The 27745-nt window shown below is 38.3% G+C and overlaps 1 protein-coding gene across 2 annotated transcripts in view; it reads left to right on the top strand.

Moving 5' to 3' along the window:
• Positions 1 to 27745, top strand: part of Kank (KN motif and ankyrin repeat domain-containing protein 2 kank) — a 91233-nt gene that overhangs the window by 26967 nt on the left and 36521 nt on the right. For both annotated transcript variants that reach the window (XM_076785325.1, XM_076785326.1), the window contains exons 2-3: positions 22830 to 22925; positions 27077 to 27276. In XM_076785325.1, the coding sequence (XP_076641440.1) occupies positions 22880 to 22925; positions 27077 to 27276 (246 nt within the window). In that variant the 5' untranslated portion in view covers positions 22830 to 22879. The remainder of the gene's footprint in view (positions 1 to 22829; positions 22926 to 27076; positions 27277 to 27745) is intronic.

Below are 27745 nucleotides of genomic sequence, written 5' to 3'. Positions count from 1 at the left end.
TTACAGATAACAATCTTCTGTTCACTTTGAAGTATATTTTAAATTGATTTTTAAACATTTGTGCTCCCGAAGAAAGTAGGAAGACTGTATCTGGTGAAGGAAAGAATATATGTTAACAACCCTTTCTTTTTAAATTGTTTGAAAGTAGACTAGAACACTTGATTTTTTTTATTAATGAACGAAAATGTGTTCATTTACAAACAACTAAAATATTGTAAATTCTCCGAAATAATTTCCATCAGTTGCTATGCATTTCATCTGCATCTTACAAGTATAATTAATAAATCTCCACTATGCTGATTGAAAGATTTGATTTCAAAATAATATTACAATTGGTTAATTGTGAGAGCCACGAATTAATTCGTATACCTAACAATGATGGATATATTTAAAGAATTTGTTAATATAAAATTAAAAATAAATGTCCAATTACATTGCAGAATGATATCAAAACTAAAGGCAATAAACATGATAAATCACGTAACACTTTTGATGCTCGATTGTTGGTTGAAAAATGTATAATTTTAAAAAACGTTATTTAGAGAACGAAAATTAGATCTACGATCCCCTGCAAGAATCTGTAGCGATTATTGTACCGTGAATGTTATGACACTATTGAAAACTGCTTCGTAAACTATATAGTACACACGTGTTATTCGAGGCAAGCATTAACTATTCACGACATTTCGATTCAATATCTCTCTATTCTATCGATCCGGTTTCACGTAGCAGGAAACCATTTCTGGCATCGGCAGAGCCCGAATTTACTTATACATTGCGGATGATTAAGCGATCTGCTTTCAATCGTGTTTGCAATGGTGGAGGGATGATTCTGAAACATAGTTTTACATGAAATGCAAATACGTGATACCGTGTATCACATCAATTATTGTATCATACTCATACTCAATTATTACTCAATTAAATTAACACTTTACCTACCGGAAGCCTATGGATAGAATTTGAAATAATTGCGTTGTCTCAAAAGGAGGCTTAGAAATCTTCTTTCACATTACAATTGCAAACAAAATTATTAGATGACATTACTGGGGATGACTGGTTGGTTCACAAATGAAATCGCTATTAATGTTGAAAAATCGAGGAAAAAGGCTTTACTCATGGACCATAGACCTTCAAAAATTATCATTCAACTCGTGTCACTCGTGCAAAAAAGATTATACAATAAGCAGTCGATTTTAAAAGTTCTTAAAAAAAAATCTTATATGTAAAATGACATATAACTTACATAAGAATTATTCACTACATTTGTTACGTAAACTTTCCTTCCTAATTTATTGCATGAAATAGAAGATAATATATCTGATGTTAACTACTGTACATTATTGTATACTGCCAATTAATATTCTCGTATCGGTTTAGCGATGATGAGGAAATTGGTATCTCACTAATTCACTCTTTTCTGTTTCCAAATGGTAATCTGACGCGGCAATTTAAAACACTGTATCTACATTATTTTGATATCGCAATTAAAATTATCGTACCTTTCCAACGAAGACGGTCCAATTAGCATGTTATTTCACTATCTTTTACCCGGAAGCCTATTCATAGACTTCACGATGTCTATACTATATTGGAATGAAGCTTAATAATTTCCTTGCAATTAATAATCCCAACAGAAACTATTACATTATATTACTCAAGATGATTAATTGCTCCACGATCGTAATTGCTATGTAAAATCTATAATCCTTGCTTCTCAGTTACAGGTTCTAATTGACTATCACTCTATTGTCTTATAATATGGAATCATTGTCAGTGATCACAAAATTGGATAGAATCAATTTATTTAACAAAACAAAAATCGAGAAGCTAAGATTTATGATAGTAATTACTTTTTCAGCCCCTCCTCCTTTTGTATTTCGCAAAGTAGGAGTAATGTCACTGGAAAAAAATCATTTTCAACTTTATAACACTAACAAGAGTGACACAGTAGTCGACGTGCTAAATACAATTTGATAAATATTATTACATGTGTTGGCACTTGCAGTACACGTGTGATTTTTTAAAAGAGAAAATAATCAAAATTACATGAGTTATTTGTGACACAGCATGTTTTGAAAAACATAGGTCGACAATAAACCCGGTCTTTCTGCTGATCGGAAACAAAAAACAAAGTATGAATGTCGTTATGGTTCGAATCGACAGAAATGAAAAATGTTGTTTATTTACAAAACGGTCGCATTTTGACGTCGAGGTATCGATTTTTTAAATATTTTTCGGCCTTCAGCACGATAAGAAAAATGAGAAAAATATTAACGGGCTCTGCGACTGGTCTCGCTGAGCGTAGCGTTCGCATTGGCTGAGCCGAAATCCGTCCACTCTAGCCGCGCTCTGATTGGTCCGTGTTTTTCGTTAATAACTCCTTGACAAAGCCGCGGAGAACAATTTTGCAAAGGAAAAAGTTACTTAAAATGACCTCGGGAATCAGTCCATTCAAGGAAGTACAACATTTTTGAGACACGCTGTATACTATTATAATACCCCAAACATTAAAATAGATACATTTTTATAAAGTAATGCAAGATAGGGTAAAGGACCAAATTACTGTGGGGGTACCAATTGCTGCGCCTGTATTAATTATATTTATTTTTGAAGCATAATGGATATTAAAAAAGAGATATATAACATATATATTAACTAGTTTTAATGAAGAAAAATTTAATCTCTTTTTTAATATTCATTTAATCAATTTAATATTCATTTATACTTTAAAAATAAGTATAATTAATATAGGTACAGTAATTGATATCCACACAGTAATTGGGACCCTTACCCTAAATGTCAACTTTTCAGATTTTTAAGGAAATATAGGGTAAGAGACCCAATTACTCTGGGGGTACTAATTACTGTGCCTATATTGATTATAGTTATTTTTAAAGCGTAATAATATTAAACAAGAGATATATAACATATAGGGTAAGGGACCCAATTACCGTGCCTATATTAATTATACGTATTTTGAAAGCATAATGGATACTGAAAAATAGATATTAAATTTTTTTCATTAAAATCAGTTAATATATATGTTATATCTCCCTTCTTTACTATTTATTATGCTTTAAAAGTAAGCATAGTTAATATTTACTAATTATTAATATTTAATAAGTAATGTATAATAGTCACTTTTAGTGCTCCGTAAAGCTAGTGTTAAATAATGTATAATTAGCGGAGACATGAGTTTTGTCCAGCATCTTGCGATCCTGGTCGTGTGTTCAACGGAGAGGTTGTCACGTCGCAGGTGTATGGTTGTTTCAAGCACCCCTTACATTTGTTCACCCACACTGCGGAGAACACGTCGTACACCCACGCTGCTCACGCCTTCGCGGCTCGTTGCATCAGGCCCCAGTGTTACAGGCCCAATAAAGGAGCACACACACGCGCGCACACCAGTCCCGGTGAAACGAGCCGCGTCGAAGGAGAAAATAAAAGGAGGATTTCGGGGCTCGGGCAACGAGCATAATTAATCCGCAGAAACTCCGGGAGAAGTCCGAGAGAAATTTCGGTTGCGTAACGCAGTCGAAAGTTCCTTGCTTTTAATTGAATGTTTGGGAGATCGATCGCCGCTTCTGCTGCGCGAAGATCGACGGCTCGAGCCACTATAATTGTCTGTCAGTCAACGGGGGCGTAGGCGTGCGAGATTTTGTTTGAGCGGTGATTAGGCTAAAAAATAGCGCGGCGCGGTTTTATTTGTAATTATCCTAAACCTCTCATTAGCTTATATTCAAGTATTACCTTCACAGATTGTGACATTTAAATAATGCATAGATTTATTGTTTCCGTGTTTTTTCGTGATTATTATAAATGAATCCTCAAATTCTATTTTTAAACATTGCGATATTTGGTTGATATTCAAATAATGCAGAGTCGTATTGTTTTTGTATTTCTTTTCTTTTTCGGTTATTCGAAGATATTTAGCATTATCGCGATGTTGGAATAATTTGTTTAATTCGTATAGAGGTATTTATTGATTTCGTTTCATAATGTTAATCCGTTATTACAAAGTTGCAAATAGTTACCTTCTGTTTCTACAAAAATTCAAGGAACAGATATTTTAGAATTTGTATAATGAACATTCCACGAGAACAATTTATCTAGAACGTTTACAAAAAAAAACTTCCATAAGCAATATAAACATTTACGTGAAGTACAATATTTTTGGGACACCCTGTATACTCTCTCTTAAATCTTTTTTACGATTGCTTACTATTTCTTTCTACTTTCGCACAACAAGGAAGCAGATATTTAAATTCATTGGAACAGTAAAAGAGGAATGTTAATTGACAATAAATTGATAACAAAATTTTTTAATCACAAAAACAAAAAATACAACAATAACTACTATGATAAAAGAAGTACTACTGTATTTGTAATTATAATTTCAAGTGTTACCAAACATCACATAACTTGTAGTTTCGAATTGTTCAGAATAACTTGATCGCTCTCTGTTGTTACGGAGAACTCCGTTAGAACAATTGTTTAAAAAAGTTCCACGGGGTTCGTGTTTTAAATAGAACCTATCAAAAAGTTCTGGCGCTCTTCCGATCCCGCCCCCGCAAGAATAAACACATTCTAACAAGAATAAAAATACGAAAGGCAATATAAGCACAGGAACAGTTTAACTGGGAGGTTGTAAAGTCGCTTAAGTGGATCAGTGAGTCGAATCTACAGGGTGCGGCATGGTAAATAATTAAATCGCGATCTCTCATATCGGATCTTGCGTAACATACGTATATAGATGATCCAGATGGATATGTTCTCTCGTAACGGTGGATTTTATTGGCAAGATCACGGGTGCCCGGGCACGGGCGATTGAAGATCGCGCATTCGAAGACCACAGCTGGCCGGAAGTCGGTCATTTGACCGGCAATATCTATGCAAAATGCGCTCAAGTCGACCGAGCTGGTTCACTATAGCCTGCCACAGTTCCTTTGTGACAAGGTAACGGCGAGGCATTTAATATCGACGCAATTGTTACTCCTGCCCTGTTGTTTCATCCTCGGACGCAGCGCCGTAATTGTACCCCATAATTTTTCATAAATGTACGCTCACGACGCGTCGCCTTGTTTGGCAGTGCACAACACCGGCGCAGACGACCAGTCGCCGTGATTTTCTTTTTTTTTCTTCCATTGCCTCGTCGAGCCGCGTATTATTAGATTGATAATAGGATCGGATCTGAATCGCGACTAAACGGCGTAACGAGGCTAATCATCTTTACCTTTGTGTGGCGTACGGGTGAGGATCACATAAATTAATACATTGTCAATCGACTCATTAGGAACTAATGCTTAGGATCATGCAACCTTTCATTTGCCTTTTCTTTTTTCAAGTAATTGGCGTTGTGAACGCTGTGCTCCAGTGTTCCGATTATGAATCCACAGTGTGGCTCAGTAATGTATCTATTTCTTCTTGAGTACTGTGTAGAGTGTTTACTCGATATATGTCCTAAACACGGGTCCAGCCAGGGACATATATCGGCCAGGAGATACTATTATTTGATCCACGCCGAACGTAGAAAAGACCTGAAAAATAACGTATCAAACCACATTTAATGAAAGAGATACGAGGTGTACGTATTGTTTTATATGTTTTGTACGTTTTACATATTTATATATGTTATATATTTTACATATTAAGGTTAATGAGAATTAAGCAAGTTAGTGAATAGGCGAAATGTGAAAACGGACCCACTTGCTAATCCCGAAGGGAGAGCAATGAACCAATACGTACAATTAAAAAAGTATGAACTAATTTGTTGGTATCACGAACAAAAAATGGAACAGAGCCGAGAGGTGCAGCAAAGCGAAAGGAAAAGGATTTCAGGATATCCCATGTTTCTTCGACGAAGTGTTCGCGTTACTGGAGACCGGCCACGGTTCATTAGCGATTTCGAGCAAACAAGTGGCGGTAATTTCGAACGTCCTTTTGCTCCCCGGAGAACGGAGGGAACGCACGATCAAAGTGTTCGTCCTTCGGATGCTTCTTGTTCTATAGATAGCCCGCAAAAAGGACGATTCGCGACGTTGTTACGCGTCGATCAAAGTTTACATTGCCGAACTTCCTTCTGTCGCGGGGAATGTTTTCGGTTTAAAAATACGGACGGTCCGCTTGCTATAATTAACCACGCTCGATACGCTGAAGAGACACTCCAATTTCTTCCGATGCTAAAATAAAACGACCCGCGCCCGATTTACGCGATCGTTTATTTACTCGATCGCTGTTCGTCGTCGAAGAGTCACAATCTGCTAAAAAAAAAAGGAATGAAAAGACGGTCAAATTTATTGGTAAATTGTGGACTAGTAAAAAAGGTTCTTGACCTTGGATCTCAAATAAGTAAATGAAAATTGATATTAGAGCAATCGAAATTTGTTTATGTTTATGCACCGCGACTTTTCCATACACAGTTCAAAATATATATTTAAATAAAAATGCCTCGAAATGTATTATTTGCATCTGTATTCATCTAAAACATCCCATAGAAGCATTTACTTAAATGATTGTAAACAGAAAAGTAATGAACGAACAAACGATCAATAAATAAACTCTGCATCCACTACAATTATTTATACTCTTGGAATGACTGCTGCCTACAAAAAATGTAATTGTTCTTCTTGGTATGCAGTCATCGAGTGTTGTATTTTCACCTATGCTCATTTACAACATCCTACAGAACGTGTTTACGTAAATGATTACGCCCAAAAAACAAAGTAGTAAACCAACAAACGTTCTCTGAAATTATTTATGCTCTGGGAATAAGTTGTTTACGAACAATTTAATGGGAACATTAAATGGTAACAACGATTTCATCTCTTGATGGAATTCTCTTAATGGGAATTCATTTCTTAATGGAAACAACGAACTCGTTATTAAATAACGATCCTCCGCGAAGGTTTCAAGCTTTTAAAGTTTAAATGACGCCTGTAAACAAATTGTTTGGCTTCTTAAAGGTTCTAGAGCAACATCGAAGAGGACAGAAAGGCCGAAAGCAGAGACCGAATCGCTTCTTTTTAATATTTGCACTGCGTTTCTCTTTCGAATCGCCCTGAGAAAGCAATCGATATAAATTTATCCGCCGTTAATAACGATATCCGCAGCAGAGACTAATTCCTATTTATATCCATTCGCCGAGCCAAGGAAGAAATAGAGAGATCAATTTCACGCTCAACTAAATCGCATGCCGCTGCGTGTATCGGGTATCGAGGAATCCTTGAACGTGTGCCGTTCATTGTGCCAGAATAAATGGGAGCCGCGTGTGCGCGAGCTTGATTAAGATCGTGGAGAATGCCAGTTCTCAGGATCAAAAGGATCATTAAATGCCGGGCCTTAATTTATCGGCCAGTTACTCCAATTCCTTTTTCCGAGCACAAATCATACGAGAGGCGCCATGGTGTGCCAACCGAATCTATGGAACAGTGCATAAACATCGATTCGAGCACATTATGCAGTTACGCGCACGCTAAATTCTTGTCGAGCAATGCGACAGTGTCGTATAAACTATATCTCTTACACGATATTATTGAAACAGTTTAACACCACAGAAATGCGGTTTGACTTGTTTGGGTGTCTGCGCTTTATGACGAGCTCGTGTGTGATGTGAACGTGTCATATACTTCAATCGTGGGAACCTGTATTGTATTTGTATTTTATCATATATTCCGTTATGGTTAGTGTACTTCATTGAATTTTTATTCATCGTTTTTTGTCTGCTGTAGGAAAAATAAGAATGCAGATAAGAGATAACGATTTTATGGAAATTTATTCTGCAGACTCCAGAAGCAAGTCATGCAGTCTTAAAATACATTGTTGCCTATTACTGTTGAGAATATTGGCCTGTTATTTATTGTTCCATATAATAATAGGAGTTAGCTTATTTTAAGATACTGTTATGGATAACCACATCGCATATTTTTAATTAGGAGCTCCATTTTTAATATATAATACTATCGGGAAAATTGTATTCATCACGCCAAACTTTATAGATGTTTTAATTAGTATTATGTATCCTGGAAACGATATTAACAGTTAACAAGAGTTAATGAAAAGTGAATGAACGCTCCATACATAATATTTGCATTCTGTTCATCGCGCAATTCGCCATTTTCACAAAACAGAATACCTGATATTTCATCTTCAATAGGAAGTGGCGTTAAGAGAGAAACTGTTGATTATTTATTACAAAATTATGGATGTAGAGATACGTACGTATGTCAGGTTGGTAAACATGAAATGGCGGTTTTTCTCAATGAATAACAGGAACCCGATATCATGTACATATCGCAACCGTTCATTTCATCAAAATATGTTTCATCATTTTCAATAAGTTTTTCCGAATAAATTCTGAATACAAAAATACCACTTTTTCAACATTTTGCCATTTTAAAATCAATACTAGAACGGCCTTTTACAAGTATGAAAATCGGTCACAAATAGTCCTGGTGAATATGGGGATTGTTGCAGATTTGCATAATTACATTGTCCAATTTGTGATCAATGTTCAACGAATACATAATTTTCAATTTTCCGCGCAGGTCGATGTTAACGATGTCATTCCCAAGATGACGTGATTATTACGAAACATGAGAAATTACCAGAACGAAATTTTGCAAACTAACGCCGCTCTGAAAATAAGCAGCAAATAAATTATATAATCAACTAAAAAAAAATCTAGAACCGTACAATACACTTTCAATTCAACCTGGAATCACGAACAACGAGAAAATTGAATTAAAAGAATCCATCCAGTTTATCTCTGATATCCACGGAGTGAGTTAGAAAATAGATAACACACGATGCAGGTATGATTGCTATAATCAATGCTTTTCTTAAGAAGTACAGTCGTGGAGGAAAAGGTAGCCATCCTACGCTAAAATGATAACAATAGGCGGACGATAAGAGCGCACACGATTCTAACAACTACCGTGCACTATAATTTACGACACGCATTCGAGTGTCAAACGGGCTGCGTGAAGAATGGGCGAGTTCCAAGCTAACAATTACCGGAGGCTGATTCAAGCTGGCCTATTCGCTCCGGTTGTCTGTCAACGGGCAAAAAGTATTTCCTGTTTTTGTACAAGAAACACCGAGGCAGAGAGACAAGGCGCAGCTCGAGGAAGACGACAAAAATACGTTATGGTTTCGGCCGTCATCCGGTCCTGGCCGCGGTATTTTCGTCGTACGTTCATTGAGAAAAGCTTTAATGGGCGAGTACGCGCGACCTCCGGCTACATCGGGTATTATATTTACCGTGGGACGCTATATAATATCCAGAATCGTTTAAGTGTGCAAGCCTGCTAGCCATCAAACGTGTCCTGGTGCGACAGTGATCGCCCGATCTTTGTAGCGCAGCATCGGAACCGAGATTTCCGCAGCCTCTTTCTGTTAGGAACCGGATCGAACGGACGCTGCCTGCGCGTGTAAATAAAATTTACGGTTTGCAGATTTCGACGCTCTTTGCTGCGCCGGTCCAGCTTTACGACCGTGATCACGGCCTTCCACATTCGCGTGTTTGCTCGTTAAACAACGCCCCGCGTGTCCCCGGGAAGTTTGATATTTTCGTGTTCATGTGTGCAGAAATTCCTGGCGGAACAACAGCAGCTTCGAAAGTTCAAGGCTGCGGTATCGACGCTTCTTGACGTTTCTTGCGGCTCGACGAACCCGCTGAAAAGCGAAATAAATTACTATTCAGTTCGTACGTCTTGCAATTTTTATTTTGCACGAAGACCCGACAGTCTAGCCATTCTGGATGAAACTTTGTATACGGTATACTTTTCAACAAGCATTTTACATCTGTCCATTGTCGTACGCAATAAAACTGAATTTCACAAGGGTGAATTCGATTTGCATGAATTTGGTTTGCAAAAGGGGGAATTTTGAGTGCAGAGCCTGCAGTACTGTTATGGTACTCTGAATGTTTGTGTTTGTACAAAAGTGGTTAAAAAATTGCAAACAACTTTTCAGTGATTGAATCAACTTTGGCAAATGGGTTAAACTTCACCTCAGGAAACCAGAAATTTTTAACTTTTTTCATGCAATCCTGTAGATTTTGCCGAGAAAATTACGAAAATCCAAGTTTCGATGTTAGGAATTCACTGGTTCAAAAGTTGAGCGATTTTAAGCGTTTTTGACAGGTAAGGGCGCCACCGTGTTGGTATGTATTCAGCGTCGCGCGTCGTCTAACGAGCGGAGCCGCTAGGTGGCAGCACAAGCACGCGATTATGTCGATAACGTGAATTTGCAAGCGTAGTCCTTGTCGCAACTCCGCTCATTGGACGATATCTGAGTACATACCAATATGGCGGCACCCTTACCTGCCAAAAACACTGATAACCGCACATCTTTACACACGCACAACCGAATTACTGATCGCCTAGGATTAAAACTTGCATTTTCGGTAATTTCTCGCCGAAATATACTAGATTACATTTAAAAAGTTAGAAATTTCTTGTTTCCTGAAGTAAAGTTTAGCCATGCAGAGTATTAAAGAAGATATTTCAAATAACCAGTTGGTAAAATAGAATCTTTTCTTCGCGAAACAATAAGTCTGCGTCGTAGAAACATTATATATTTCCTCAAGCTTTAATTCAAAATTTTAATTACACCTCTGTTAAAAAATCAACCGTTTATCATTGAGTAACTCACACATTTGTTCGCATATTTACCATGCTTCGCGCTTAATTTCACACGTCACCCAATAAATTGGTTCCTCGAACTTCTGTGAACGGACTCGAATCGTTTGATCCAATTTCAAAGAAGTTGTTTAGTTTCAAAGAGTGTTCGAAACTCGGGGGGAGGGGGTAGAAAAACGGTGAGCAATTTGTCAGTGGCGACCTCTCCGCTACTGGTAGCGCAACGACCGCGACCGTGTGTTTATGCTTTGCGTGGAGTGACTGATAGCGAACCAGGCAGTTAGCGGAGGTGGAGCAAGACGAATGAACGATGCGGTTAGGTGTATGATTTACACGCACCCTCGAAGCTTTAAGTACTTCCTCCAAGATCTCGGCCGGTGATCCTGCCGGTGTTTAATCTCCTTCAGGACGGATCCTTCTCGTCGTCTCCGCCGGCACTTTGACCGTGCACGACTTTTTTATCTTCTCCCCTTTTCTGGGGAACGTTGCTTTCTATATTTATACGGGGTCACGAACCGCTTTCTTTACTATCTCGCCGTGTTGGGGTTGTTAATATTGTGAATCTACAAGACTTTTCTGTCCTTCACCCCGTTCGCGCGACGCTCAACACTGAAACTTTCCATGCAGGCCTTTGACCGTGCTTACTACCCACTATTAAAACATAGTTTAGGGCCCGGGGTAGTCACGTGACTTTTTAATTAATAATTTCCATTCACAGCCTTCAGACACAGACTCAAGATCCGTCTTGGTCTTGATCCAACGGGTCTTAAGCCTGTGTCTAAACTTGTCACATTTTTTGCTCTGTATTATCGATATTATGAATTCTGATGCCAGAAACGTGCTTCAAGTTTTCGCCTTTATTTCGCAACAGAATCAAGACAAATTATAGCTCAATTTGTAGCTGGCTGCAGTATATTATGAGATTATTCAATATGGCTCGATGAGGCAGCATTTCACACAAAATAAGCGATCCGTTAAATTTAAGGATTAATCTATCGAAAAGATATGTTTCCAGAAAAATATCTATACTAATAATAATAGTATTATAATAATAATAATAACAACAACAATAATAATAATATAAATCATTACTTCATTAACATTGACACATGAAGAAAATTAGTTTGTACGCAACAGCACAGCCATTAGCCTCGCAGCAGGAAATTAAGGGCTAGCTGAAATCTAACCCAATATTCAGGAGTTAAATTAGTACATTACTAAATTGGCCACTTAATGTATATTTTGTTTCCCTAAAACATACAAATTTAAACTTACACTTTTGTTAAATGTGAAAACCTCTGTCTTGAGTTTTTACGGATAAAAGATGTTAATAATTTTAGATGACATTTACCTTTTCTACCAGCCACCATAGAATAGATAAAGACAACTCCGAAACATCTTTTGACCAAACAGTCATCAAAATAAAAGACACAGCTACGAAATAGTAAAAATAACGCATTAATATTACAAGACAAAGTACGAAATTCTATTATAATATTGTCGGAAATTTTTGATCTCATCAATTCAACAATTTCGTAAATGAACATTAGCTAAACTTCTTTTTTTTTTGGTATCATTTTCAACAAATAATTTGAAGAATCCACCAGGCCGTAAACTTTTTTCGCGCTACTGCATATCATCTTGATAGACCGTAGCCTTCTCTGCGATATTAAACGTTGCGGAAAAAAAGCAACAGAATGCTGGAACAGGGTGGAATTAAGTGGCAGGAAAACAGGAAATTAATTGCGACCCTTACACCGTCTATTCTTTCTTTCGCGTGTGATGCTTCCGCGTGCGGGCCGCGTTTAATTGCACGGCTCGTAATTACTTGCATGTATTTCAGTTAATCAAACTACCCGCGGCGTGTTTCTGTTTGACGGTTTGGGTTTTATGAAACGGAATATTTAATTTATATTTTTTCCCATGTTTGATCGCCGGACGAGATATCTGTTCGAACGCGAACGAATATTGGAGCTTGAAAACCGAAAACTGTTCAACGATGCCTCGAAAACAGAATATCAATGCCAGCGTATCAGTACAATACTAATACAATGATAAAACTCTCTTGTGTCTACTCATTTTTTTTTATAAAATTTTTATTTCATATTCGCGACATTTTTCTGATTGAAAAGATACCAATGGATGATATTTGCTCGTTTAATTTATAATACAGTAGAACCTTGATTATACGAACCAATCAGTGGAACATGAGTGTTCGGATAATAGAACAGTTGCGTAGCTACAACGCTAGATTAAACCTGTACTGAATTATAACGGCGAATCTTGTTGTATATGGATCGCTTTAGATTGAAATATTTACATGTGAAGTAATGAACGATTCGGATACAGCATTATCTCCGTAACTGTCGCAAAGGTCTCTACCGTAACTGTTGGGGTCGGCACACTACAAAGAATGTGTCACATCTGCTAGAACTGTCGCTCGGCAGCCCCGACGATGTAACAGTTACGGAGATACTGTTGTATCATCGGTTCGGATAATCGAGGTTCTACTAAATCGTTAATTGAACATGTAAATATGATCCAAATTGCGCTATCTTCTGGACACATTTTTATCAGAAGAATGTTACGAATATGCTGGTAAAAGTTTCATTAAAAAAAATGGTTTTGTTATCGGATCAGTTTGTGCACATCTGTTTTACATACATATATCGAGGAATTACTGTAGTCTGTTTATTTTCCTTTGCGCATTTTTTGCAACGAGGGGTAGCTTCGGAGATGATGGCAATAAAAGCCGTAAATGGACTGACCTGTGCAATCAGAATGGCCGCTCCACCCTCGAGCGGTGAATTTCAATATCGCAACAATACCATAAATATATTAATCCGTCGAACAAAATAAACAAACAATAGAGACCATCACCATCCTGTACAAACGCATCGTTGCCTCGGTAACAGCAATGGAACGTTATAACGCGGCACTGATTGTTACGAGTTCGCTCTATTGTTTACGAGCCGTTTCGGAATATCGCGGATCAAAGAGCACAAATACCGACGTTAAATGTATTAATGTTCAGTGCGACGTATGAAATAATTCCGCGAACTCCCAGTTGGTGCAATAACATTAAATCCTTCAATAACATCAGGACAAACTATCTATTAATTCTAACTGTCTTGATTGATCCTAGATGAACGGCGAAAGTAATCCCGAAGCCTATCAAACACCAGATATACTATTTTTATCGCTTACGATATTTATTTGTTAACAATATACCTTACACACGAATATTCAAATTCAAATATGAAATTTATTCTTTTTAGGGATTAAATGTAATACTGGAACGTTTTTAGAAAAGAAATCAAAAGGAAACAATTAATCTAATTAACTTTCAATGTATTATAATATTTTTTGGTCCTGTGCATGTGTATCCATTGTTCCAATACGAATGTTAATTTGATCCTAATTTGCTTCGAATAACACCATAATATGACAAGGATACTGTACTCTATGGTTTATGATTATTATTAACTCTGTAATATTACACCTACGTCTACGTAACCATGTTTACATTGCTCTGGGGTCGGTAATGTATTGCTTGAACATCGCCGTTAATGAAGAGCGAAACAAATTCAAATTTATTAGCGGATGGTAGTTACCTCCTGTATAAAGCGATCTAATAAATCAGCAGAATTTGCCAGTAGTAACAATAACTAAACTTGTAAACCATCAAGTCCTCTCGACGATCATAAACCACGACGACTATATCGTTTAATCATTTCTTTTTTGGTAACTAGTTAGGGAAGACTCATTAAGTTCTTTCCCAATATAATGTAACCACAAAGAAGTTCTAATCACTGCAATCGTAAAATAAATCGCAGGAAATACATTTTTAGGGGTTAAGCAGTACATTTTTTATAATTTATGGGCCGGTCTCCGTAGATTCGCGATAAGGTAGAGTGACTACATTACCGTCAAAAGATGGTTTTACGTGCTTCAAGTTTTCGTCCTTAAATAAGAATATTTTGTCGCTGGTAAAGGGCTCATTCAAAAGAGAAAGGTTCAATCTAGTGCGCGCTGGTCAGGAGCTGCCGAGATTATGCAGATATTTGGTAATATAAGCGCTAGAAGTAGGCCAAAAACTGACTATGTACATGCCGTGGAATCCAAGCATTTTTATGCCATTGCTTTATTTTGTGTTGATTCTGTTGCGAAATAAAGCCAAAAGCTTGAAGCACGTTTCTAGCGTCAGAATTCATAATTTAATAAGTTTAGTCACAGACTTAAGACCAAGGCGGATCTTAAGTCTGTGTCTGAAGGCTGTGAATGGAAATGATTAATGAAAAAGTCACGTGACTACCTCCGGGCCCTTAATAAGTTCCTATTTAGTTCAGGTGTCTTGCAATCGCGATGCAATTTTCATTTTGCATAACAGTCTAATCGTCGCGTCGAAGATCCTCCGGTCGCAATTTTTTCGATAGCTTTATTCCAATCGACAAACACCGGACACGCGAGGTGCATCGACGAAACAGTCTCCAGCGTAACAACGGGAAAAGATTCACGTGAGAAAAGCAACAGGTATTTGGAGGCAATTTACCGGTCCGGTTGAGGTCCTCAAAGGGTTTCACGCTCGATTAGAGGATAAACGGTCTGTGCGGGTCAGCATCATCAAATTTTCCATCGAACAGCATGCGCACGCCGTACGCTTTCGCGTATACGTTGTCAACGGCGATCAACCGGTTTATACAACCGCATTGTCGAGCCGTGCGACTGGCTATCAGCTCTTCGGCTTATCAGCGCTAACGTGGCCGGCTATCGATCCGTTTCGAGCTGGCAGCGACATGTACTGATTTCACGCCCGCTGCGCGTTCTCTCTCTCTCTCTCTCTCTCGATCGCTATTGTTGCGGACCGAAACCGGGCGCGCGGAATTTCGTTCTAGCGTTTTGTGCGACAAGCACGCCCCGGCTCTTCGCTCGCTCCAGAGATTCATTTTACGGGAATTAGGCCACGGTTTCCGAGCACGACGAGCTGTTGACTTCACTTTCCATTCAACGACGCTGTCTACTGCCTCTCGAACACACGTGAGTCGCCAGAAGATCCTTTCGTAATCTCGCGATCATCGCGCGAATAAAAGTGCCTTAACCCTTCGCGGCGAGAGAGTTTTTACGGAGACACGAGCCCCGACGCGACGCTGGCTCGCGCGGACTGTAGCAGTGATAATAATGCGATTTTATTACTTGCTTCGTCATTAAAACCGTAGTGCAAGAAGATCGGTATCTACGTCTATAAAATGATCGCGGCGCGAGTTATGAAAGATTCAGAGCGTTTCAAGCAAGTTTGTTGACACAGTGCCGACCGTACGACTAAAATTAGTCATTAAATCAGCCAATCGCTAACCACCGTGACTAATGTTGGTGACTTGCTGTAAATCAATTACTCTAGTTTTTTTTTTTAAGAATCGTATTGGATTGAAACGATCTATGAACATGAAATGATCTATGAATGTAAGGAAGAACGGGAAGATGAACAGAGACAATATATCAGTCGGATTTGTGTTTGATAACGCTGCAATTAAGAAATACCGAAAGTGATTATTTTATATTGCTTTATAAAATAAAATTTGTATGAAACGAATATAAAATGCTCTTAGCCATCGCTTATTATTTGTTGCACAATCAGAATCAAATTCATCTTCGCGCAAAGCGACGGATTCATTTCGCGAGTTATCGGGAACGTCACTTGTCTAATTTAGCTTCAGAAACTAGGACATACCTGACGCGTTTCTGTAAACATTTTATTATTGTTTTTTAGCGATAAATCCGTCCTGATAACAGGTACAAACAATCAGCCCGCTTTATTGTTTGTTTTACCAAAAAGTCTTGATAAAATAAAGAATCGAAAGTCTTTGTCCGAATTGAGCAAACTTATCGCTTTCATTTGAAAATGCTAGTCAATTTACGGAGAAATTCATATTTACAAGTAATTATATTTGATCAATTACAATATAAGCTGTCTTGATAAAATGAGGAATGTCTTTGTTTAAATTAAGCAAACTTATCGCTCTCGTGTGACAATTTTGACCAAATGAAAAATATATATATTCTTATATATAGAAGATTATATAGATTTTTTTTTATATATATAGAAGTAATTATATTCACTTTTGGGTTTAATAGTTAAATTCCACACAGTTGTCTCGGCTGTTCCGGTATTTCTGTTCCGAAAGTGAATCATTCATAGGTTTATCGAAATCGATTTCGTGTTCCATTGATAATGACGGAACGCATCCGAGTACAATCAGTCACGGTGAAATTAAAGTTGCATGGTCACGCGGCGATCGTGACACGATTTTAATCCGAGCTTTCGGTCGAAAGGCTCAAAGTGAAAACTTCCGTTCGCGATCTGTGGGAAACATCCGTGGATCACGTCAAATATTTACTACCCACGTACTTTATCAGCGACCGCTAGTAAATGACGCACTGTCCATATGATAACGATTATCACCGGCGCGTTTTTTTCGTGTCATAACAAAGGGTATCGTGGATTGAGTGCGTGCGAGTCATCACGTAAAACAAACGTTTATTAATCGCTATCAGGAAGATCAATAAATTGAAGAAAGATCAGTTATTTACTTATGCATTTAATGTGCGTGGCGGTCGACGAATTGGCCACGATATTTGAGTTGTTTCTAATAGTTTAACAAAGAAATATTTCTAATAAACGTGTGTTACACAAAAGATTTACAGATTTAAACAAGATCGCGGAACCTATCATTCTTTATCACATTCTTGAACTGCGAGGATGTCCTTGGTTGCCTTGGTTAATGACCTTGGTTATCAGACACTACAATGATTTAATACATTAGTACCGGCGACACATATTTTATTGAAAGTACGATAAAATCGTGATAAAGAATCGCAGATCAACTTTTCATAAATGAGAGACTTCTTTTTATGAAGTTGCATCGAGAGGTATGCGGGCGAACGTTTAAAATTCCGTAGTCGTAATTTCCAATGAACTAAAGCAATTTCAGTTTCTCGCTCCATTTTATAATAAAAAAAAAGTTGTTTGAAAAAGCTAGTTTCAATGGCATAGAATTATAAACTTTACTCTCTGAAACGAGCTCGGGTGGAATATTTAAAAAATTTGTTATACAAAGTTGCAGGAGTTTAAAAAATAAAATTTTGTTGGGCAACTTATCAACCAGAAACGAGTTTTTCTAGAATGTAGGTGTCTATTTTTCACTAACTGAATTTTTCATATTTCATCTGCAATATAGTTACAACAAATACTTCATAAAAAATTGTTTCACTTTTTGCAGACAATGTAGTAGTTATTTAAACTATCAAAAATTTATTTTTCTTATTAGGAGGGTCAAACTCATTAATAAATTCAACTTATATTGCAAAAACGATACATATTGTGTGTAAAAGTATACCTCTTCCGATATCAAATCAACAACATCAAATCTCGAAATGTGCCGTTTAACGACAGAACAATGACCTCGGATGTCTGTCTAAGTATACAGAACAATAGCATCAGATCGCAAGATATCTCTCTAATGACAGAACAATAACATCATGCTTCAATATGCCTCGCGTCAGAACAATATCGGGTTGCAAAGTATTTCAATTTTCAAGACTCGTGTGGCAGAACAATAACATCAAGTTGCGAAATATCTTGACCTATATCAGAACAACACTATCAAATTTCGAGATGTCTCATCTCATGCTAGAACGAAATGGTCACCTAACATGATAGAACAACATCAAGTTGCAAGGTATCTCATCTAATATTAGAACAATAACAATGGATTGAAACAACGACGTCGAATTTCAAGGTGTAATATCTCATGCTAAAACAACATTACCAAATTGCAAGGTATCTCTTCGAATATCAAAGTAACGATATTACGTTGCAACGTATCTCCTCCAATAGTAGAACAATAATTATCTTGACCATGCCTTGTCCAATTTAGGACAACGGCGTGAAATTTCAAGATCAAACATCTCGTGCTAAAACAACAGGCTGCAAGGTATCTCATTTAATATTGGAGCGGTAATTGTTCCAAAATATATTAGCCCATGCTAAAATGGCGGCGACAGGTTAATTTGCTCGAACATGTAGACTAAATGCATATCTTTGATCGTTATACGTTGTTCATTACAAAGCAATCTCAAGAATTTCCTGTTAGAATTTAATTACCCTTATTTTACCCCTATCACTCCGAACGGTGAAACGAAACTTTGCCAGTTGAGTTAGAACACGATGTCAAGCAAATAATGTCCCACAAGCATACTCTTGGGACTCAAAAGTTACAGAATTATGTTGATAAAAATTGTTGTGATCATAAAGGACTTTCCCAGAAAAATTCGAGAAGAATGTGACATTTTATGCGAATTAGAACTTGGATCGTACGTACATTTGGAAATGGCAAAATTTTCATAAATTTTCAGGGAACTTTTCAAAGAACGAATATCATTACTCGGATTCCATGGACTGAAAGCTTCTTTCTAATTTTCTCCTCGCGTTCAGTCCAATTGACCGCTGCACGTCCCACCGTGATATAAATCAGCGAATGCCAGAATAATGTCGCCAGGTCACGAGACGTCAGGCCTAACGTCAGAATAACGACATCGGGTTCGGAGCAACAACATCGAGCCCTGGTACAGTGAATTCCCGTTGTAAGTCAGTGCAAGCTTCGCGGTTGAAGGTCATTGGAACTACCCGCACCACCGCGGTGTATACGATATATCGAGCTTCGCTGTCCGTTTCTACGTGCAAGACATTCTACGTGCAGAGATATTTAAAAAGTGTAAAACATGTGTCCAAGGATTTCATTTTTTATTTGGGTGGCGCTCTCAAAGTCATTTGAAGGTCAACTTTATTTTTTAGCTGGTGAGCGGATAGAAAAAAGTATCCTACGAAAATTGCTGGTCTTTTTACGTACAATAAGATCCCATAATAAAAAATATAGGTTTTCATTTGAAAAAACAAAGTTGACCTTCAAATGACCCTGAAAACGCCACCGAAATAAACAATTGATACTGCCCTCCTCTTTCCCCCTCTTATCTTTCCCCCAGACTATCTTTCACACTTTTCGAGATATCTAGCTGGAAAGTTTTCAAATGTACACCCTGTATGTCATAAACCAATGCCTATGTCACAGACATTTGCGGTCCCCGCATGCACTGTGTATTTCAAACGCAACGTTAGGCGAGATCCTCAGATTTCGTCTAAATGTCCGTCGCCAGAATCGCGCAACTGACTTATAGCGAGAATTCACTGTACCTTAGATGTCTGCTTTGTAACGTTCGAACAACAGCAGGTCAGGTTGCGAGCGGCCTCTCGCGGGCAAGGGAATAAATTCGCTGAACCGTTTTTAATCTTCGCACGAGCATCTTTTGCTCGATCAGAGATCCAAGGTTGCGGCCGGTTGCATCAACCTTTGCGCGCAACGGAGCCGCAAGTTTCCATTTCGCGAACGCTTCGATTCGAAGAAGTAATCCTCGCTCGTGAGATGAATACCGGTCCCCGCGGAGAAACGGAGTCTCGGCGAGACGTTAGCTGTTTCCCCGGTGCAGCGTATTATTACCGGTACACATCTCGTTTAAAATCCGTCGACGTCGCTGTCTCTTCCTCGACAGGGGTAAACGCAGCCTGTCAAATTGTACGTAGACTTGTTTATTACAAATCTCACAGACACACACACACACGGCGTGGCGCCTCGTTAAAAATCATAGGGCCGATCTGAAGGAAAAAGGAGGAAACGGCTCTGTTACGTGTCCGACACGCCGGCCCTACGACCTCCAGCCGAAGAAATGTCCCTCCGCACCGCGGGGATTGCGACGTGAATCCTAATCGACTCTGTTGGCCACTTTTCGTAAATGTATCACGTACGACCAGCAGTTTTCGGGCCAAGGATCGAAAAGGGTTTCGAAGATGTTGAAATAACAAGTTAGGTTCCTCGGCCTCTGCCGCGAGCGTCCGGTCGAGAGAAAGTGGATGTGTTTTTCTTTTTCTTTTTTTTTTTTTTTCGTTGATTACGAGCAATCTAGCGCGGCCCCTTTAATCATTATCGCAAGTCCGGGCACATTTAATAACTGTAATCTCGCGAATTACATCGTCAAAATCATCTTCACGATAAAGACACGGCATTAAGGTCTAGTTTATTGTAGCGTGAACGCAAGTCGAAGAATGGAATTCTGAGGAAAATCTGATGCGATTCGAAGATAATTTCGATTCGAGACTCGAGTTTAGGCGATACTTCATCACCGGAACATAACTCCATTGTTATTGTTACTTTCTTTTCTGTGAAATCTGCGCGGTATGATAGATGTATTCGAACTTAAACTAAGGATAACTGTTCTTTTTACGTAGCTCTTCATTCTTCGCATTTTTTTCTTTATATTTTGTGTAGATCATCTTAAATTTCAATAATAATCAACTTTTTAATCATGATTTTTATCGTAGAAAATTTTAGAATAACTGTTATTTTTGGTCCCTGCTCATAACCATATCTCATTTTGAATAGACACAGCATGTCAGTAGCCAGTTTAGACGATATATCATACGTTCGGATAATCGAGGTTCTAATGTATCGTGTATTAATCGAACAAATGTAATCCGAATTGTATCGTGTTCGGTGTCGAATTAATCAGAAAAATGTCAAGAATGTACCGATAAGAGTTTCGTAAACAAATAATCATGTTGGATTAATATTGCCTCCATCATGCGTCGAGACATCACCGTAGCTCGGATAATTGACGCTCTACCATATTTCATTCTGGTAGAAAACGGGTATTCAAATAAATATCTTACGGATCACTCGGGTTTAATAGACATAGCACCTAAGGAGGGCAATTCGGTCGGCGAGCAGTCAGCGTGAAACAATTAAAGTTCGCGGCGACGACACGCGGCGAGGAGGACGTGTTACCGTCAGACCAGAAATCCGGCATACGAAATTAGCCACGGCACGGGACGCCGTGGAAATTGTGCTTAAACCTCTTCGTAAAAGCACCGCGAAAGACGCCGTGACACTGTCGCCGCGTTCCTCCTCGTCTCGTCGCCCTGTCTCTCTCTCTCTCTCTCTCTCTTTCTTTTCGTCAATTATAAGGGGCCGAGCCGGAATTCTTCGAAACTAATTAGTTTGCCGCGCGCGCGAGCTCACTCGCGCAGCTTCCTCCAGTTCTTTAGCGCTTTATTAGAAGCGAGAACCGCGGAAGATTTCGTCGGGGAGTAATTGACGACGATAGCGATGCCAGAGGAAAGCGGCGAAATCACGCGAGCCGCTGCACGACAGGATTCGAGGGCGGATCGTCGCGAGTTTAACGAACGCCTAATGAAATTACGCTCTTCCGAGAATTTCCGTGATGCCGGCCACGATTCGCGGTCCTGCAATAATTGATCGTAACACTTTACCTAACGGAGCTTGTACGGGAGCAGAACGTTTTCCGAATTACGCGCTTTGATGAATGCTTGCGGTCTGGACGCCGCCATTTATGAGCGTGTACATGAATATTTATGTGCGTATGTTGCGTATGAAATTTCAATATTTTGCAAACATGGAATTCTCTTCTATTATAGGTGCGGGGATAATTGTTTCAAAAAAATAAACCCCCCGGGTCGGCATATGGTTAACGAGCTTGGGAAAATTAATATTATGTTCGTTGAAACTAACAGCCATGGCTGATTTGAATTGTTAATATGACTGAAGAAATATTTTCAAGCTCACTCGCGAATAAATTGCACTACTCGAAAGTTCTTTCCTCGCAGATTAGAGACTCATTAAGACATTTAACAATTACCATATAAATCCATTCTCCACACACGCAAGATTAAATGATGTATAGCCTCATGTCGAAGCGTGGTAAAATAACAAAGTTCACGGAGTTCATTAAAATTAATATTTCATTGATCCACTTTTCTAATTAGTAGCCGCAAACTATACCGAACTACGCAAACTATCTTCGTGCATCGGTTAAATCGAGACATGGCTAGATTTTTGCAAAGAATATTTTTTAATGAATTTATGGACCCAGAGACGAGATTTCAGTAATTTGGTTGTTTTCCAGAGCTCATTGTTTCGTATGATCGAAGGTTATGGAACAATCGATTTGACTGATATATTTGGGAAACTGCATAGGGGAGTTTTCGCTATGAATGTTCGTCAACCACAAATATGGCAGAATGTTGACAGCCAACTGACGTCGCAACGCTTTTTGTTTCAGAATAGTGAAAATGCTGTCTTGACTAATTGAAACTGTCACGGTGACGGAAAATGGCTTTGACCGTCGTGCCCTCGGCCCGCGTTTTCAATGGAAACGGTGAGTTAATAACTGTCGCGCGAATCGAAAATACCGTACATTCTGCGCCTTTATAATTCAATCATTTTAGTCGTCTCAACGGCTCCCATTTCAACGTGTTTTTTTTTTCGAGCTTCGATTCGTTCTTTCGAACGCTTTAATTAAAAATGAATTCGCCGATCTATTCACCCTTTCGCACGCGACTGCTTTTCGCACACATCACTGTTTTTGCACAATACGGAAAATTCCTATTGGACGCGTAGAAGATAGAAATATAGATAGCAATTTGTATACCAAATGCAAAACAAAAGAAACATTTTAACAATCTGAAAACACTATTATTTCCAACACATCAGAATGATTTAGGAAAAAAATAAATCTAACTCCTGTATTTGGCAACTAATACAGACAGTTTTTATCTTGTATAACAATCCGTATTTTACTTATAATCTCTTTAACTATTTTATTGTTCAATTCGATTTTAGCTTGATGGAGAATAGCAAATTGTTATTGCGAACCATTATCTTCGTCCAAATTGAATTTTGTCCGTTAACAAGTTTGTACAAATCTTTTGTTTCTATTTCCATTTTTCTATATATTTTTTAACAATTTCGTCTTTGTTAATTATTGGCCCACCCTTGCAATTCCTCGAAGCTAATTGAACAATCAAATTCCAAGACACTGCATTTTAAAATAATATGTATAATAATATGACATCACTTTCCTACTATTTTATACTACTTTTGCAATAAAATACAAATGATATCCGAGCATGCAATGTGCGAGTGGAGTCCGTTCTAAATTAAAATTTCACGGGAAACCATCTCTGCGGCGCACCGGAATGCATTGTGAATCACTATAATTTTGTCCTAGACTATAATTACCTAATGGCATCGCCAATAGAACGCGAGAGCAACAATATCTTTAATCATAAGCCAACATTGTCGTAGCGATTCGTTGCATGATCTTGCGACGAGAGTTCATTATGTCATTGCCACACAGATCGCGATAGCGTAGAGGTCATGTATAAAAGTGTTGTTTCAGGCTCTATTCGCTGGCAATTGAACTACATTAATTGCTTTGCTGGTGATTCTAAATTGTCAAAAGAAGGGAGATTCTATACCGAGAGGATTTGAGAGCTCGTTGCTTTTCGGATGTTTATTATCGTATTGTTTATTTGAAAAAGCATATGTTACTCTACGATTATCAAATTTTCTCTTCGTTGTACTTCATATATTATCTGCTGGAAGCCTATCAATAGCCTGTTCGATGTCTGAGCTGTATTAGAGGGGGACTTAATAATCTTCTTAGATATGTAATACTCTCAAAAGAAATTGCATTGGCAAAAAGATACACATGGTTGTGCGATTCGCAAAGCGTGGGTCTTGAGTGTGATTTCCAATTCTGGAATAAATTATTCGATTACTCGACATAAATTATTGGTTCGCCATTAAAGTAGCTATTGAAAAATTCATTGAGAAATCTTTCGCTGTCAATCGTTGGTGTACTCTTCACAATAACGAAATAATATGTTCATTTATTTGATTAAATTTTATTTATTCGTATACTTAAAACCAATTAAAATTGTTTTTCTTTGTACAATTTTAACTTGATTTACAATTGCAGTGTATTGAAATTAATAAATTCTATTTTTACTATATAGCAATTTTAGCTCATCAAAAGCAGTTGCAAATTATATTAAGAATAAAATGCTTTTGCTCTTCCATCTGGTTGCAATATTTATTTATTGGTTTTCATTCGTTATAATTCGCGCACAAAGTACGTGTTTAATGTATTCTACAAATACCCGTAATATATATTGGACATTTACTAATTTCCCTCGACACTTGTTAACATTTAAGGTAGATTTATATTGTCAGGAAACAGAATGTATCCGTCAAGCGCCAATCAAACAAATATTCTTTAAATACGTTCGAATACAATTAATTATACGTATCGTATCAGCACAGACATGTGCATCGGCATCGTTCCAAGCCGTCCGACATTTTCGCAAACAATATTTTTGTCGGATACAAAATGTGTCAGATAATATAAGCTCGTTACCCCGTTCGATACCAGCACTTATTTCAGCAACAGCCGTCATAGTTATAACTAGACTGCGAATCTTTATGCAACTATGACACACGCCAATATCTAAAATACAAGAAAACGTATATCAATTAAAATAAATAATGTTTTCATTTAACTTCTCCAAGTTTGGTAATCTATGAACGAAATTTCTCCCCCATTTTTAGTTTTCTCAAAATTAATTATGGAACTAAGTATAAATGGGAAGTGAAAAAGGTGGTCTTATAGAATATGAATATTGTTGTAGACTAGAATTTCTCTGAATATAATAATACTGTGCTATATCATTTTAAATATATGCAAAATTAATTTGATTTTTCTTACGTAGAATACAAAATTATGCTGGGACGCGTTAAAGCATTCTATTCATCAAGCAAAGGTTAAAATTCATTTTGTTCAATTATGTCAAAAGTTAATTTCCAATAGAAGTGTCACCCATATCAAAATAGCAGTCAACGTGTTGACATAGACGATGAAATATCTACTCCGTAGTGGTGGGGACAGTGCATATTAGAATATTCAAATTAGAATTTGAAAAATTGTTAACAAAATAACCGTAGAATCAACGTATGTACCGGACCATTTTGACTCGTGTCATTTTCGGAAGATCTGTGCTCCAGGGGGTCAAAGGAAGCGGAAAGGGGTCCGGAACACACGCGAGGTCCACCAAATTTTAACAGCTCTGTACCATATGACACGTAAACGGGATCCCCACGCTGCCCCGGCTAACGAACTTTGCCAGATTATTATTACCGTGCCTCTGGATGGTCGCCAATGGTTACAACATATTTCGGTTTACGCTGCACGGCGGTCGTTACCCTCGAACAATCAACCGCTCGTGATGAACCACAATCGATCCAACCCTCCAAAGATAGATCCTTTCTCTTCGGTCGATCGATGAAAGACAAGCCTCCTTTCGCAGGTCGTCTACGATTGTTTGGTTCGGTTCGAACTCGAAATAATACGGTTACTAAATGCATCTTCTTCAGACACGATGCTCCATTCAGATTCAGAGTGAACCACTGCCTATCGGACGGCCGATTTCAAATTTCTTATTCTACAATTATTTAAGTTGTGCATAGACTGCGATTCTTTAGGCAAAATAAAAATTGTTCGCGTTCGTTGCAAGGCGTAGGAACGAAACTGGAATTTATTTCTCTCGTTAGCGGTTTTATTCAGTTGTGAGAGATGCTAATCTTTATATTTTCTGAAATTACACGCACTCGGTCTTCCCATAAATGCATAAATTCCGCAGTCTAGTTGTAATTACATTTCCCTGGGAAATTACTGAATTAATTTCTTTATCTAAACAGGTAGTAAAAATAGGGAAATGTCCGAATATTAGATTTTCAGTGATCTATGTGTGTTCATAGTATTCTGTGGCTGCTGTCTTTTGTTTTCTTTTTACAAATTAGGTATTCCGGAATAAACATTTATGCATTTATGACTAAAACGAGAATAGGTGCGGTTTGAATGTACTAGTTTCAGCTTATTAAAATTATTAAAGAAGAAACAATTCTTATCTTACCATTCCCATGTCAAATTTGGATTTTCATATATTTTCCCTATTAAGATAATAGAATATCTTCACAAAACATACAGCGAACTGAAACCGGAAAAGTAGCTTTGCTCGCGGTAAACGGTGAAACAGAGAATCAACTCTATGAAAGTTTCCGAGTGTTCAAGCAGAGATGGGAGTCCAGTTCAGCCGTCATTAGAGCCCGTTTATTGGAGGGTCAATGTGCAATAAGAATTTTAATTTTTGAACTAGAGTCACTAGAACGAAACAGAAAAACAGCTTTACTTAATTCCGTTATATAACGCGTTGTTGCTCGCGTTGAACAGCGAAACAGAAAATAACTTCTACGGAAGTTCCGGAGTGTTCAAGCAGAAATGGGAGCTTGATTAAGCCTTCATTAGAGCACGTTCATTTAGCGTTCCGCGCGTCTTTTATCCCCCCCACCGAATGAATACGTTCAACGTGCAAAACAGTAATGCCCGGGCGTATTCTATGCTATTCGTTCGTTATTAATCCGTAATTCTTGGGATCCCGCCGTTACTAATTCGATGTTTGTTACGTACAGTGGGGACGCAGGCCTACGTTTCCGGCTCCACCGGGTCGAAATGCCTTTGTTGTCCATACGGCTACCACATCGACCTGGATTTCGTGCGGTACTGCGAGGCGGTTGCAGCCGGAAGTGCCGACGACAGGTCCAGTATCGAGAGACGGAAGAAAAGGGAACGTCGAAGGCAATGCCAATCGATGGAAGTACTCCTGGGCCTGGTAATTGATCGCACGATTACATAATTAAATCGTTCTAGCCGAGTGGCTGGAGCGTATCCCGGGGGTTTGTCAGGAGCGTTCGTTTTCGTACCCGTGCGCTAATTAAGTTATGTCCCGTTTCCTGGCTCATTATAAAATCACTGGTTCGTTGCCTCTCTTCTAAATTAAATATTATCTTCGCGAAAACGCCTCCGACGGCTCGCGCAAACTTTTAACGGTCTTTGTTTAATCATCGCGCGTGTTTATTCCCGGGGAACATAAATCTAAGTCGGTCCACGATACGGCGCAATTTGTGAAAAATTTCTTGGACGGCGATTTGCTTCTCAACATTGAACAGATTGCCCCGGGGAAGTTTATTCACCCTGGATGGGCCGTTTCATGTTGTCTCGCGAGCCTATGATGTTCCAATTAGAAGTTATGAGTAGTTTTAACCCAATTAGACCTACCGTACCACATACGACATGGGGAG

Source organism: Halictus rubicundus, chromosome 3, assembly GCF_050948215.1.
Source record: "Halictus rubicundus isolate RS-2024b chromosome 3, iyHalRubi1_principal, whole genome shotgun sequence".
Lineage (NCBI taxonomy): Eukaryota > Metazoa > Arthropoda > Insecta > Hymenoptera > Halictidae > Halictus > Halictus rubicundus.
Note: the sequence above shows the minus strand (reverse complement) of the source record. Positions and strands in the feature narration are given on the sequence as shown.